At 47.4% G+C, this 16197-nt stretch overlaps 1 protein-coding gene across 13 annotated transcripts in view; it reads right to left on the bottom strand.

Annotated features, from left to right (window-relative positions):
• Positions 1–16197, bottom strand: part of AAK1 (AP2 associated kinase 1) — an 85447-nt gene that overhangs the window by 38444 nt on the left and 30806 nt on the right. For all 13 annotated transcript variants that reach the window (XM_040617827.1, XM_040617831.1, XM_040617833.1 and 10 more), the window contains exons 5-13: positions 15950–16092; positions 10561–10682; positions 9012–9093; positions 6906–7038; positions 5561–5664; positions 4501–4580; positions 2869–3023; positions 2462–2745; positions 1381–1599 (exon numbers count right to left, since the gene is read on the bottom strand). In XM_040617827.1, the coding sequence (XP_040473761.1) occupies positions 1381–1599; positions 2462–2745; positions 2869–3023; positions 4501–4580; positions 5561–5664; positions 6906–7038; positions 9012–9093; positions 10561–10682; positions 15950–16092 (1322 nt within the window). The remainder of the gene's footprint in view (positions 1–1380; positions 1600–2461; positions 2746–2868; positions 3024–4500; positions 4581–5560; positions 5665–6905; positions 7039–9011; positions 9094–10560; positions 10683–15949; positions 16093–16197) is intronic.

Genomic DNA, 16197 nt, shown 5'->3' with positions numbered 1-16197 from the left:
AACGGGCCTCATCCCAAACCTGTCTGCATGTACAGAAAGTCTCCTGCCAATTTCAATAAAATATCTCGCCCCAGGTCATTCAGCAGAACAGTAACAAGACCAGGAGGAACACAAAGCTTGTCACCTACCTAACAACCAGCTTAGTGATGCAAATCAATATAAAAGCCAAGGGGCTGAATATGACAGAGCCCCGAGACTCGTCAGAGTAAAACAAACACCACGACCCAGCATTGCTCAGGTCACTGGCTTCTGGAGTTTATTAGTCAAATTAGTTCCCGATGAGCATGCCTCCTTTGAAGTGATGAGAGACGAATGGGGTCCTGAGTAACTCGCAACTCATCAACAAGCGAGCACAAAGTGACCCCCAGTCTGGGCTCAAACATCGTGTACCCGCAGTGGTTTGTTAACAGACAGTATGCTTTGCACACCTGGTACAGCACAACAGCGGGCAGCCTCCTCTTGCTTGGGACCTGCACGCGCTTTCTTTCCAACACACAACTAGAGTTAGGGACATCCCTTTGCGCTCCCAGAAAGCGGCAAGAATGGACGGCATCGTGCAGGAACGAAAGCAAAAGGCTCAGCTTCCTCCCGTGTGTACTGCAGGGCACCTGGCAGCAGGGATCCTGCCCTCTGGCACAGCTCCGCTGCCTTTACCACTGCAGACAGCTGGCTACTTCCCTGTTGCAGGCAGTTGTACTTTCCATTAAGTAAAGAGCACTTATTTTGGACACACGTTCAGATAATTAGTAAAGTGGATGATTGATTGAATGATTTTTAGGTATGGTGCTTTGAAAAGTCTCCTTTTCCACAGTATTCGTTAAAGAAAAAAAGTTATCCCAAGACCAGAAACCACCAGGAAGGCTGCGTGCACCTGCCCTTGCATCAGTGTCCTGAGCAGGAGACAGAAGTTTTCCAAACGAGCAGCAACATAAAGCAGTTCTGTTTCCTGGTGCCCATCCTGATGCATTAAGTACAAATGATTTCTAAAGGATTTTATCAAGTCTTCTAAGGGAATGTGACAGGGGAGGGGATAGAGGGAAGCTGCATTAAGCAGCTACTTGCATCTTCTCATCTGCTCTCTACTCATCATCTACTCACCTATGGACCCAGAGCACAGCTCCGGCGTCCAGCATCCTGCTGGGAAGAGCAGTCCAAACAACCACACGTGTCTCTGAGGCAGCAAGGTCAGAGCTGACACCTGCAGCTCAGTAATAACGCACCAGGGCACCTAGCAGGCCCTACAGCACCTCTCCCCCAGCCTCTGTGGGTCCCAAATCCCAGCCGCCCTGCTGGGGTGCTCCTGGCACGCCAGACCTGGCAGGAGGGCACTTCCCAGTACTCCCAGTCCCACTGCCCTGTTCCTTCCCGAAAGGCTCTTACCACTTGCTCCTGCGGCTGCGCTGGCTGAGCCGCGCTTTGCTGGGGCTGGGGCTGCGGCGCTGCTGGGGCTTGCTGCTTCTGCTGAACTGCTGCTGCTGTCTTCTGCTGCATTGCTGCCTGCTGGGCCATCATCTGCTGCTGCTGCTGCTGTTGCTGCTGCTGGTAGTAGTTCTGCATCAGCTGCTGCTGTGCTGGCGCTCCTTGCTGCATCACTGGGAACTGGGAAACAACCAGTTGTTGAGCTGCTTGTTGCACAGCTGGGAACTGGGGTACAACCACCAGAACTTGGGGTCAGCCACAGGAATGGTTACAGCCACCGCAAGTGGCAAAGCAGTGAGAGGCTGCCACGGCTCGGAGACCATCTGCAAACGAGCGGTGGAAAACGTCCTCCTGGTCTACTCAGATTATTTCTGTGTTACACCTGCCTGTACGGGGCTCCCACAGCACAGACTGTCCTGGGGTCCTGAACTCCCTTTCCCTGTTTTTATCAATTCTAAACCTTCCCCCAGGATTGGAAGCTTTACTGTCCCTTTGCTTCCACTGCTACAGATGCTTTAGCAGAGAACTGCGGTGTTGATAGCAGCACAGATAAGGACACAAGCCTGTCATCTAGACACAGCTCGTCTAACGCACCGCGTGTTCGCAGCCCTCCGTACCGCCGCAGTCTGCCACAAAACCAGACCCGAGTCCTCCCATCGGAAAGGCACGCCAGGCTTCTCACGAGCAGGAGAGGAACAGTACCCCTCTGCTCATCAGCTGAGCACTGACCTCAAGACCCTGAAACAGCTGGAGCTGTAAATCTCATAAAATAAAATAAAAATCTCATATAAAATACGGTAAAGTGCGAGTTGTTTTGTGCTCGTACATGACAAAACTACCTCAAGGCCTTCCACACTGACTGTTAGAAACGCCAGCCTTGCGTAGTGAAAAATCTTGCTCGAGAACTGGAGCCACATTGGAAAACACCTAAAAACTGCACCAATCCCCCCAAAAACCAGGGGACTTGCCATAAATGCAAAGGTACAGCCTCGCAGGCCTCTAGCACAGTAAGCATGCAATGAACACGGCCACGCGCACCTACCTGCTGAGCTTGCATCATCTGCTGCTGCTGGTAATAGGCAGCCTGCTGCTGCTGCTGCTGCTGCTGTTGCAGAAGCTGCTGCTTCAAGAAAAGCTGCTGTTGATGCTGAGGTGTGGCTTGCGGCTGAGTGGAAGGGACCTGGGGCTGTGCCTGCGAGGCTTGCTGCGGAGCCGGAGCCTGCTTGGCTTGTGGCTGTGCCGGAGTCTGTTGAGGTGCTGCTTTCGGCTGGGGGACGCTTGCAGGGAGCGAAGGCTGAGCAGTGCCCAGGGCAGCAGGTCCTGCAACTAGTAGAGGGGGAAAAAAAAAAAAAAAAAAAAAAAAGACACATCCATTAGATTAACGTGCACCACAGCCCTACAGTACGCAGCGCCTGTCAGGAAGGCGCCACACAGGGAACATGGTTTCACCTTGTGGCTGAATGGCTGCTTGAGCTGTAGGTCTCTTCCTAGGCGTCAGGGCTGGCTGAATGGGTAAAATCCCGGGGTTCGCTTGGGTCTGTCCTGCTTTAGGTCTCTGGCGGGGTGCTATGGAAGTTTCTGTCGTAGGGATAGGATCTGTCAGCCTATAAAAGAAGGTAAAGAATAAAAGGAAGAACAGTAAGACCACCGTCTTTGTTAGCCTGACAGATGGTGCATGCAGCACACAGCAGAGGTTTAAAAACTCAGCCATACTTTAAGCAGCATGTGACTGATTAAGGTGAAATGCTTGCGGGCATCCAGACACAGGTCACTCTTTCCATAAGCACAGTAAAACTTAGATGCATTCACAACAATTAATCCAACACTATCATTTTGTCTTCTTTGCCAGTTGTGACATCTTCTGTTGGACAGCTGGAACTTGTCAAAATCACTCAGCTCATTTAAATATCTGCTAAAGCGTATTGTTTACATCCACTTAAAGAGTTCTGGATGAACAAATGAAGGGCCTAACAAATGACCTTAAGAGCAGCTGGTACCTTTGGGCAGAGTTGTCTAAACCGGCATTTTTAGATGTAACTTAACTCTAGTACATCCACCCCAGAACCACTGGACCTCTTCAGACCCCTGCTTACTGAGCTCCCAAAAGCCACAGCAACAGAGCCAAGCAGCCAGACACCACCCTGCCCTTCTGTGGATACATTTGCTTGTTTAGATACCAAGATGTTCAACTACTGTGAGAGTAACCGCACTCTCAGTTACAAAAACAAACCAAGCAGGCCCCTGGGGCTGACAGGCAGGAGGAGAGATGCCCTGTTTCAGAGTCTGAAGAAAACTGCTGGGTTTGGAGTGCCCACTGCAATACTGCTCACTATGCAGTAAAATTAACATACAAGCTTTGTCCAACAGAATTTAGAAGTTGCAATTACAGTATCATAAGCAGAGCAAGCAGCGGCAGAAGAAAAAAAAAAAACCACAGCAGTGCAGTGGTTTCCCCACTAATTGGGCTCTTCAGATGGAAACTGCTTGGGCTTTCGTCGTCGTCCCCCCACCCCCGAAAAAATTACAGGACTCTGCAGAAATCACAGCAATTTCGTACAGTAATTACTGGATCGGGTTATCACCTGCCAAGGGTCAAACTCGAACAGCAATGGTGCCCGATGCAGTTTCCCAGCAGACCCGTGCTCTTTGGGCCGACTCCAGGCCCACTGCAGGCCAGCTGTAGACTTTCTCCTGACTTTGCTCTCAGGTATTCGGGGTCCTGCCTCCAGATGGAGGACACACTAGATTCATCTCAGTATACGAACTTCCAAGTGCTGCTGTCAAGCAATGTCTTTGGTACAAAAAGCCTAGCTGTTGAGTCATGCTGAGCATGGCCCAAGTCCCACCCCCCCAAGCAGAAAAATTTCCCCTGACATCCGCAATTTCTGCCTTTCAGATCAATGAGATCAATGGTTATTTATGTTGTTCAAGCAGAAGCCTCAGGACTGCAATGTCTGTCTCCACGTGTAAATGTAAGCCCACAAGGAAGCAGCTAAATATACCAAGCATCTTTCCTAACAAAGAGCAGAAAGACAACAGACAATAAAAAGAGAGGGCTGAGCATAGCGCAGATGTGGTTACCTGGCCTTTGGTTGACTCTTCTTTGCAGCAGCTTCACTTGCTTTAACCGGGTCTGGGAGTTTAGAAGGGATGGGAGAGTTCTGCAGATCCCCAAACCACCGAATTTTGTATTTTGAGGGCAGAAAACAGAGTCAGAAATACTTTGCAAAAGCATCACAATGAAACAGGGAGATTGCGGGATCCCCAAAGGTATTATTCCTCGTACTAGACACGGGACAAACCCCTCAATGTTATTGTAATGAAGAGACAATTTTGGGAGAGTCTTTACAGTGGAAAAACACAGGTCAGCTTTTTGATCATTTACTACACGTGGAATCTGAACACAAAGCTCCATAGCACAACCTGGGTATTTTTAAGACAGCCTGGGGACAACAGCAATAATACTTATTAATATTGCTATAAGAAAAATACAGACATACTAGTACCAAACCATATCTTGCTCATAAAGACCACCTGGACACGGGGTGGGGGGGAGGAAAAAACCAAAACCAATTGAGGTCTATAAAGATGCACTGAGAAGGGGCAGATGGCTGTGTAAGGTCTGATGTAGTTCAAATGCAAGTTGGTTAGTCCCAGCCAGACGGCAGACACAAAACCGCGGTGTTTAAAACCAACTGCGGCACAAATTACACACGCTATAATGAATGTGCCTGGAAATCAAATCTGTTTCACAAGCATGGCCTAATTTTCCGTGTTCATATGTATAAGATCTCTTGGCTGGCCTCAAGCCGGTAACTGGGCAAGGAGGTAAATCATGGACAAAGAAATAAACAATGTAAGAATCAAAACCCTGATTCCTGCCCCGACCTCCCCCCAAATAAAAACCCATCCCAAACAGCACTGCTATAAAAAAAAAGCAAAAAAAACCCCAAACCAACCCCCCCAAAAAACCAAATAAGACACACACACCCCAAAAAAACAAACCCCAAAACCAAAACAACACTAACTACAGAACAGGGGAACAACTGGCCGAATACAGCCGGATGCGCAATGTTCAGCAACTGCCACCCCCAGTCCCAGCCCACAACGCCCCGCATCAATCTACTCCTTCGCTACTCACCTGGACGTTCTGGACTGGGCACTCCTTCTTTGCCAATTTGAATGCAAAGTAGGAGACCTGATAAATATCGGGTCTCTTATCAGGGTCTGGCTCAAGCATATACCCTTTAAAAGACAGAGATGCGAAGATCAGAGCAATAGGAGAGATTCACGCAGGCCGTGTGTGGCAGCGGACCAGGCTAGGTACCGGGAAGAAATGGTTTGGGGGGGTGGCGAGGCACGGGCACAGGCTGCCCACAGAGGGGGTGGGTGCCCCATCCCTGGGAACACCCAAGGTCAGGTTGGACGGGGCTCACAGCAACCTGACCGAGCTGAAGACCCCCGCTCAGGGCAGGGGGTTGGACTGGATGCCCTTTGAGGGTCCCTTCCCACCCAAACCATTGCAGGATTCTACACATTTGGTGCACCCAGACGTTACTGGGGTGCCCTGCCTCTTTCAGGCGGTCAGCAGGGCTGAGCTGGCCACCAGGCTTCGCTGAGAAAGGGGCGAGCCAGAGTCAGGCTGGACTGGGGCGTATTTTCCAACACGGCTACAAACAATCTGTAGCCACTATCAAAGGCTTTAGGGCAAGGAGGGGAAACGCAGCCAGCCAGGTCAGGGAACAGCACTGGTTTCAGCTTCTGCATTTCCAAGGGAACATGCAGGAAAAGAGCTTGATCCAACCCTGGCGTGCCCGTGGGGCAGGAAGGCAGACAGCAGCACATACCGCTGCACATAAACCACCGCATAAGCAAAGAAAATACCAGGCTGCTCTGCAAACACATCCAACTCTGTGTTAGTCAAGATTGTGGCTAGGAAAAAAAAAAAGTGATCAAATGCTGTGCTGAAAACAAGAGAGCTGCCCCAGCTTTGCCAAGAGTAGTGCATTGTACCCTTAATTACACATTCACTCTAAGTCAGCAGGCTATTTATAAATCATTTCAGTTCTGTTTCTCAATTCACAGAAGATGAATTCTTATCGCTAGTCTAAGTCACTGTGGTTCTTTTCAGTTCCTTATCCAAATAGATTTATTACTGGAGAAATACGTTTCTGCATAAATAGGCTTATTGTGCAAGTTTCTGTAGGACTCTCAAACCGAACGGTTGTCTGTTTTCCTGCCTCTCCACCGAGCGCACCACCGCCAGCCAAACAGGAATCTCTTTGTCATAACTGTCTTTCGAAGCGTCATCTCCTAAGCTACTAAACGATCACTTTAACCACCCCTACACGCTCAAGCAAGGCTCTTAAAAGAAAAGCAACTCCAGCGGTTTTACCGTAGGAGCAGGGAAGGTAAGAACAAAACACAAAACCCGCTATTTTTACAGTTCCATGGAAGTCGATCATGCCATTGTCAGAGACACTCACGGATGAGGCAGTGCATGTCTTGCGAGTGCCGAGAATTATCTGGAATGGTGAAATTGCCATCGCAGATTGCCACCTGACTCTCCCCAAATGGCAAGGTGAAGTAACACAGCTTGTACAGTAAACAGCCAAGGGCCTAAAGGGAGAGAACAGAGCAAAGAATTTAGCAAACCGAAGCAAAGCAGGGCACGGTACGATTCAAGCACCACTGCAGAGAACAGGGAGAGTGGAGTCCTCCAGCTTGTTGTACTACACAGGTCCCGTGTGACATCAGGCCAACGTTTTAACATCCCTGCGATCAACGTGAAAACAAGCATAGTTACACGGGAAGGTAAACACATAAGAGCTCTCCCTCGTTCGGCTGAGATACTGTCATCTGGGGGATCGCAGGGGGATCGCCACCCCCACACACAGCACCACATGCCACTACGCGTGGCGAGGCCCTTCATGTCATGAAACAGGCCAAGCATGTTTCTGCCACATACTGGGAGGAAAGAGCAAACTAACAGCAAAATTAAATAGTAACCATGATCCTTAACACATTTATTCTGACAAAGAAAAATCCACACTGCTTCCAAGGTTAAGTTCAAACACCCTTTCAGCCGTTATAAATAAGTACCAGGGAGGGATACAGAGGTAAGTCTGCAGGCCACTAGGTTATAGCACCCTTCCATCTATTTCCATGCCGCTTTTGACAGCAAGAACCACCGCCTATTTCAAAAGAAAATACACGTTTTTCACAAAAGGCTAATTATGAAACACTCCCACCATCTCAGAGGGGAGAGTGGGAAACATTTCCTAATCCTAAGCAACTCATCATTGGCTTTATCTTTTGTCATAGGATTTCACAATTCAGTTGCACTCTAGTTTAAAATAACCTCGGCAAGATTTAAGGAAAGTGAGGTTTCCAGCAGAACAAGCCCTGCAAGAGGCCTTGAAGTTGAGCTCCCACCACGCACACACCCCCACACTGGTTTGGAAACACCCAGCAGGTCAGCAGAACAGAATTCCTCCCGCGCCAGGAGCAGGAGGGCCTCGGGGTCTCTGCCTTTCCCCATTATCACAGGAACGAGCGCACATCCTAGGCTCTCCTCTGGCTGCCTTTGAGGCCCTGACAATCTTCTCACGCTGTTACAGCTGTGACCTTCCCCCCCCCTCCAGGTCCCCACCACCAAGGCGAGTGACCCCACACGGGTACAGGGCCTGGGTCTACAAACCTCCTGCTGAACTCGGAGGAGCAAAGCCCCACAGAGCTGCTGTTTTCCTGACGCTGAGCTGAGTTCAGAGAAAACAGGAGACTCCTCCCAGCAGATGTCACGCCAGCAATTTTCCCTCTTGTATATGCATACGCACAGCTATTGAGGATGCATTAAAACTCTCCTTACGCTCCTTCTGCCTCATTACTTGCTAGCTCAGGGCTTCAGAAGCCACACAAACATCCTCTGGATTAGCCTTTCAAACACACCCCATTTGCTGAATTGCCACTACACATGGCACAGACTTTTTCATGCCCATCCCAACTAAAGGGAAGCCTTCCATCCTTGGTCAGGTTAGCCAGTAATGGATTACCCAACAGTTGCATGTTGCTCTCAACGCAAAAAGCATGGCAAGATTGCACTGATGGTTAGAAACAGCAGTGCAAAAGCTTGGCCTTGGGTGAGGTTTGACAACTCAGACCTGTGTTACACTGTCGAGGACAAGCACACTGTTGCTCCTGGAAGGTCTGCTTTCCCAGCTTTCTTCTAAACTCTAATTTGACACGCTTGCAACCCAACCCAGGCACAAGGAGTCACAATACACTAGATTTTCTGGTTTAACTCTTAAGATACAAAATCAGGTTTGTGCTGTTCAACCCCAGAATTTCATACATCGCTTAATTTAAACCAAATGGCAAGTCAGCATGCAAAGAAGCATGCGTGTTTTATCCACAAGCCATCCTGCTCAGCAGTAACTCATCAGAAACGTCAAGCAGAGGAACTCTTTATTCAGAAACTGTCCAGTCTCTTAAGGAAAACAAGGTTAGCCCCAGCTAGAAAGTTACCCTGTCATTATGGTAATGAAAACAAGCTGCAGTCTGGTTGTATGATGTTAAGCAGTTTTTATACATACCCATATGTCTGCTTTTGTAGTAATAAGTTTGCCACTATACAGGTTGACCATTTCGGGTGCTCTATAGGATAACGTAGTGTACCTGTGGCAGAAAGATCTATCAGTGAGTTCGAAATGGCTATCAAATGCATTTTCACTATGTCACGCTTCCAAATAATTCAAAATTCACTCTTTCCCTAGCCATTTTAGGGAAAGAGATACTAAAGACTATAATCTATTGGAAAAAATCTTTTAACAGCAGCATCTGCTACACACCTCTCACAATACTAACCGCCGCAAACTGCCCTGTGAAACCAAAGCAGTAACCAAGATCCTTTCTCAAGCAAGCAATTTACTCAGAAAACTGTACAGTCATTTTAAGAACTGGAACAGAAATATTCAAGGATTCAGAGTATTAACAAGGTCAGTAGTCAAATGTCCTCAGCAATGTCCTCACTGCTGGGGCTTTGGCCAACAGTATTACAAAGATTGTAACTGGATACGTGGCTCCTAATAAAGATACTTCCATACCAGGACTCCTGCTCAGTCACTGTAAACAAGGGGAAGGTTATTTTATACCTCAACGTACGGCTAGAACCTGCCTCATTTTAACAAATCGCTACAAACAGAAAAGCTGGAAGCTGCACCACTGTTTAAGAGACTCTTATGATAAGATTTCCTATCAGTAGGTCTATAGTTTCTGCTGTGGCACCTTGCATGCCGTTTACCTCGATCCCAAGAAAGCGCTGCTAACGGCACAGGTTTTGTAGGCTTGTTAATAAGTGTGCAGAAAGGGCATTCCAAAGGGACTGCAAAGCCAGACCAGGAGCACTCCAAAAACTTCAGTCAAGCCTAGGAAACCCATGCAGGTGTCACTGACTCCTAACAAAACGGAGGCATCTGCACGCATTTCTAACATGCTGTTTTCTAGCCAAAGTATTGTACTAGCAGACCTGGAAAGATTGCAGCAGTGATGTTGTTAAAACTAAAGCAAGACCAAGGACCTGGAGCCTGCTGCATTCCTGATCTAGGTCCTCCTGAACTGCCAGCTAAGTTCCCTTTTTTAAAGTGCACCTAGCCGCACTATTGCCAGTCACGCATGGGGCAAGGGAAGGAGCCAGATGAAACGCCTCAAGGACCTTACATTTTCTATGAAGAGCTGAGGAGTTGGGCCATACATCCCCTTAGTCACTGCGAGGATTTATGACAAGTGGCTCGTGGAGGACAGGGATTTTGTCATCTGCTGTACTGCAGTTCAAAGAAGCCGAGATAGATGAAGGACAGATAAACTGGCCCCATAGATAACAGAACATGTCACTACCTCATCAAGGTGGGCAACTTCTCTGCATCAGTACGCTCAGCCTTTCAGGTCCACAGCAATTACATCAAGCTCAATTTATTGTTTTGCCTTCCCCCAGGCACTTATTTACCTGCAGCAGACAGTTCTGTGCAGCAGCATCCCATCTGCTGCAACAGGCCCGAGTAAAACGTAGTTCCCATTACAAGCAAAAAAAATAATTACCCTTCAAATACAAACTACGTTCAAGTTGAAAAGGAAAAGCACACTTACTTTTTGATCTCCTCCTCTACCGCATTCACCCCTTCTGTTTGAGGGTTCTGGAATTTGTTAGTAGCACTTCCAAAGTCACACAGGACATAGTGGCCACGATCGTGCAGCAGGATGTTTTCAACCTACAAGCACCACAGACAAATACAGCATCACTCAGACAAAAAAAAACATTTGCGTTCTTTAGATGAAAGCCAGGAGGTTTCAGTGCCTGAAGACATGTCAGACATGTCTGATATAAAAGCGTAACATGACAGCAAAGAAAATAGGCATCAAAACTCTGTCATATCTCCTAAAATAGAAGTCAAATCATGGAAGCATTGTTGTAACACTGCCTCCACCCTGCCACCTCTCCCTCCTCCTCTCGCAAGCACACTACCTTGCCTCTGCTAAGACTACCACGTGCTTCAGGACAAGAACTGTGTCTCGGCGTCTTTAGCACTCAACTTCCCCGAGCTGTTACGACCCACAGCCTGGCATCTCAGCGCGGGACAGCCGATACAAGCCACCCACAGCTTTACAAAGGGCCCCCACTCCTCCCTGTCTCACGTGCAGAGGAGAGGAGGCAAATGGATGACAGCACACACGCTTCCATACTTTATGATATCAGAATACACCTCCGGTTCTTTGCCTGCATGTCACCTGTCACTTCGGGCCTCACTCAAAAGAAACCTCAGCTCATGCTCACACTCCAGCTGCTTGTTACCAGGACGTGTCTGGTACCCCACATGCCCTAAACAGCAGCTGGATCTGCAGAGGCTCCTCCAGGCTGCTGGGAGGACAACCCCTTTCTTTCAAATAGTATTTGGTAGCTTGGATCAGATAACTGAAACAAATACCTGGGATAGCTGAAAAAATACATAAATAACAGTCACTGCCTTTCCCCTAAACACTCACACTTAATCATGCATTTTCAGAAAGCTAGCTTGCATCCAACCTAAGAAAGCTGTCTAAATGTTTCAACGCCAATGTAAGATGTGGAAAAACCTGGGTTCAGCTCTTTGCTTTGGCGAAGGATCCCTGTATTCCAGCTCCTCATCTGTACAGTGGCATTAATGGCATGTCCTCTCAAGGGAACGCACACAAATTTTAATGTATCCCTCTTCAGTCAACGTTAAATGCTCAAATACAATATTGAGAAAGCATACTGCTCATGTATTTCAGAAAAATCACCATATAAATGTCGCTAACAAAATCTTTTGGAAGTAGACCTCCTCATCAAGGATCATCTTTACAAGAAGGAAAGAAAAAGAAGGAGTCAGCATTTTAAGCATCAGAAAATGCAGCCAAATTAGAGCAGCTGAGGGGGGAAACGCTGGCTTGAAACCAAGGGTTAAACAACCCCCCTTCCCCCCTCTGCTATCCATCTGCTTTGAATAAAGCATTGCACACAGATGTTCTCCCTAGCAGATCAACACTGACAGCGCTGTTCCCTATTCCCTGCAAATACTTGTCAAACATTTCCAGAAGAGTCCTTCCACGTTATCTGGCTGAGAAGTCTGAGGTGACTTCTCACTGAAGCATCCTGCAAGTTTTGTCACACATCAGCACTAGACAATCCAGCAACCAGACTTGTTCAGTAACTTCCAGAAAAAAAAAAGAAAAAAGAAAAAAGAAAAAAAAAAAAAAGAAATACAGCAAAACAAAGTACCTGCTACGGACTGCCAGGCCAGAGAAAACTATTTTTTTTTAAAAAAGCCATGGAGGTGCCTTCTGCCAGTCAAACACTCAGAAAGCTGCAATCCTGTTTTCGGCACTTACAACTCCAGCTGCAGCCTTTGACATGCCCAACACAAAGTCAGATTTAGACCCCAAACAAAATTCATTAAGGGAATAAGTTGCTTTAAGCTTTGTTAGTGAACGTAGCTACCTTCTGTGTTTATCCTCCAAAACAAATGCCTTCCTTTGCTAAAACCATAAGTAAAGTCGTAAAAACGATGCACAGACACATAAGATCAAGGGATAAGGAATAAAGCTTTAACTAGTGAAATCCACACACATTATCCTTGTGTGAGAGCAATGGCTTCTAAGGCCAGTCTGTCTGAGTTCAGGTAGTGATTTGGGAGGGATGCATAACCGAGGTGCACTTTCTGACTGTTTCCAGCCCCTTCAGGTCTCTAGAGATGTTTCAACTTCCCTCTCTCCCCTGGCACCATTTACTATTTACATTTGAAAGTGTATTTTGTGTTTCATAGCAAAGAAACAAATGCAATGTGACGCCTAAGAGCACTAACTGATTTTGGCACAGGCATATTCTAAACATGGTGGATGCAAGGGTTTAGCATTAGAGGACTGAGTAATTTTACATATCACACTCCAAACACAATTCCATCCAAACAAATTCCAGACAAAGGCTTGTTGGTGGCATGGGGGCAAGACCTGGCATTACAAAGAAGGGTGATGGAAGACTGTGAGGTAACAGCAGCAGAGCCTGACTGTCTTACCACACCACAGAGAAGCACAACGCTGGGCGGACTGCTGCTAAAATGAAAGCGAGAGAAGCTAAATCCTTAACATGAGAACACAACCTTCTGGTTACTTCAAAAGTAGGGAAAGGAAAGGAGAAGGATGTTTTGATCAACAGCATACTCTGGGTTGACTGACAGTCTTTTGGCGTCTCCTGCTGCGTGTCTACTACAAGAAAAACCAGCCACTCATCTGCAAGCCAGTCACCTACTCCTGGAACCAGATGGATTCAGACTAGCAGAAGCACCGCAGGCAGAAACAGGAGACCTCTCACTGCAGAAAGCTCCGAGCTGTAAAAATCAAAGTTAGCTCTAAGGTGGTGCTTTGAACAACACAAGGTACAGGATGTGAGACTGGCAAGACAAGCTTAAATATAAAACAAGTTAGACAAACTGCCACTAGGCATAGAGTAGTTGTGTAGATTGTTATCATCAGCCCTAGAGAGATTTCCCCCTCCCTCCACCTCACTAAACCCTACAGCTCTGGGGTCTGACAGTTACAGTTTCTCTGCATAGATTCCAACTTCGAGGCAGAGACTTCACAGCCAGCACACAGATAGCCAGAAGGAGGTTTGGTCATTTGTTCTTCGCTGTTAAAAGGCCTAACCTACAGATAACAGGAATTGTTCTTCCTCCAGAAAGAGGAGGACAAAAGATAAACTTTTCCGGGAATGCCCTGCAGCAGCAATGACCTACAAACCCTGGGGGTGAGGAAAATCTCTGCAAGAATGAGCAAGCAACCGTAACCAGGCAAGGCAAGCCTACTGCCCATAGAGTTACACTGCCTCCCCAGGGGTCCTAACTGGGGCAGAGGCAGCACGAGGGGCTTCCTAATTTTTAGGAAAAAGTAGTATCAATATACGCCTAGTTCTGTGGCATTCGATCAAAGCACACGAAACTAAACATCACGCCGCATACAGCGCATCATGCGGACGTAAGCACACAGGGACACCTGAGAGTTAACCATCAGATCAGGAAGGAACACCTCAACACACACCCAGAGGGGTGACATAGTCTCTTTTTCGTGGCCTTTACTCATTCACAGCGAAACATCCGCTTTTGCCTCCAGGCACGCTGCTTAAAGGTGCTGTTGTCCCCAGCTGTTGGTCACTTCCCACCAGTTCCAGACTGTGCCAACAGGAGGTCGTGCTGCTTCAGGAAAAGCCTCTTGGGTCAATTCAAAATCACAGCCACAGGCGGCTGAAACTAATCCAGCTGCGTTTGTCTGAAAGGGCTTAAAGATTATTCACACAACTCCTGCTGGCAGAGCTCTCTGGGCAGGAACCTTCAACATCAAAGAGCTGGAAGGCAAGAAAAGCCTCCAATCCTCATGCAGCTGCCTACAGAGTCAACATCTACCCGCTCTTCAACTGGGTTGCGTTCACCCCAACAAAACACGGACCCGATGGATGCTTCTCCTCACACTCAGACCTTGTACAAAACTTCTCTGGCCCTTAATCTCTCTTGGAACTGGAGCTCCCCGTTGGCATCATTCAATTTGAACTCAAGTAAAGTCAAAATGTATCTAAGTCATCAATTCCATGTTAGATCTCCAACTGTGATCAGCACTCCAGAGGTCATCACCACAGAAATAATACAATATTTAACTGGGAAACGTGTCTCAAAGCAGAGAAGAGCCAACTCTCTGACCCTGGGCACAGCTTACCAACCAAGAGCCAGGTCTTGCAAAAACTCTACTGATTTAAGCATGCAATAGAGGGCTGGACATCCGATCGTAACAGTTCATTTCAAATGCAAGTCTGTGGAAAGTAACGCTCAAGATCAACTCCCTAATCCATCACAGATGTCCCAGAATTCATTCACATGCCACACAATGCGCTTGCTCTTTATTAAAAAACCCCAGGGATTTGCCAAAGAGGTAACTGCAGGGGTCAATATCAACTGGAGAGGTTCCTGTTCCTAAGCCTCATCCTCTCACCCCAGTTTTTCTTGCCTATACAGGCTGCTGCAAGATGCCCACAGCCCTTAACAGCTTTAAATACGAGCCTCAAACCGATAAGACTCCACACGTTTCACTGGAGAAAAAACAGATGTCAGACTTGTTTCATATATTCAAACTGACTAAGCAGCAGGTCACAATCATTTGAAACATCCTAAACCATACCAGACCCCGAGGACTTTTTCCCCTGCACTACCTGGCTCTCGCTGGCACATGTGGCACCTTTTGCTCCTATAAAACAACGGCCAGCAGCACAAAACCAAACATCTGTCGAGGGCTCTGAAAACAGAGCCTGTGACCTGCAAAGCACATCTGAATTTCAAATGCACACAAGAGCCTCCTTCTTGGCCAAATATATTATTCAGGCATTTTACGAGCTAGTTGAGAGGAAAGCGAACATCTTTTTGTTTGTTTGTTTGATTATAGGCATGGGATTTTTCAGAAGCTCTCCCCGCTGGCCTAGCTCTGTTCCCAGCTAAGCACATAGAGTTTTACAATGCACTTTCATGGTCAACAGAGAGTTAGAGGCCAGTTTCAAAAGCTTCTGACGACTCCTGCCCCAAGGCCAGCATCTCCCGAGAGACCCTTTTAACGTGGGTCCAGGAACTGTATTTACAGCATGTTTTTTGTGAACTACCTTATAACATCAATATTGTTTCAGGTGGCAGAAAGTCATCATGAATAATTCATCAGATGCATACTGGCACATCTGTGCAAAACAGAATTATTCACAAACATTTGTGGTTTTTAAGTAGATCTATAGATGGTAAACATATGGTAAGCAGCAATGAGAGGCTCATTACTTTTTTTATCTTCCAATAGAGAGAGGTATTTATGCCCATTTGTCCTCATTACTGACAAAAGAAACACAGTGCCGGTGTTCAAAGCCCGTCTGCCACGGCACGGGCAGCAGACACGTTACGGAGGATGCACGCTCCCTGCCGTATTACTGGAGCCCACAACTCACCTTCAAATCCCTGTGGATTATCGGTGTTTTACACTGATGCAACCTGGCTACAGCCTCACAGGTGTCACAGAAGATCTGCAGGACCTCATTCTCCGTGAACCCCGTCTGCAGGCGCTGGTTCATGAGGTTCACCACTTGACCTCCTGAGGAGAAACAAACACCCAGAATCACAGCAGGTACGCAAAACGAGGTCTGGCCTGGTCTAAGCCCCGCTCCTACCAGGCGTAAACTTGTCTTAGTCTGCTCCC

Source organism: Falco naumanni, chromosome 19 (genome assembly GCF_017639655.2).
Source record: "Falco naumanni isolate bFalNau1 chromosome 19, bFalNau1.pat, whole genome shotgun sequence".
Lineage (NCBI taxonomy): Eukaryota > Metazoa > Chordata > Aves > Falconiformes > Falconidae > Falco > Falco naumanni.
This window is presented reverse-complemented; position numbering and strand designations above follow the sequence as displayed.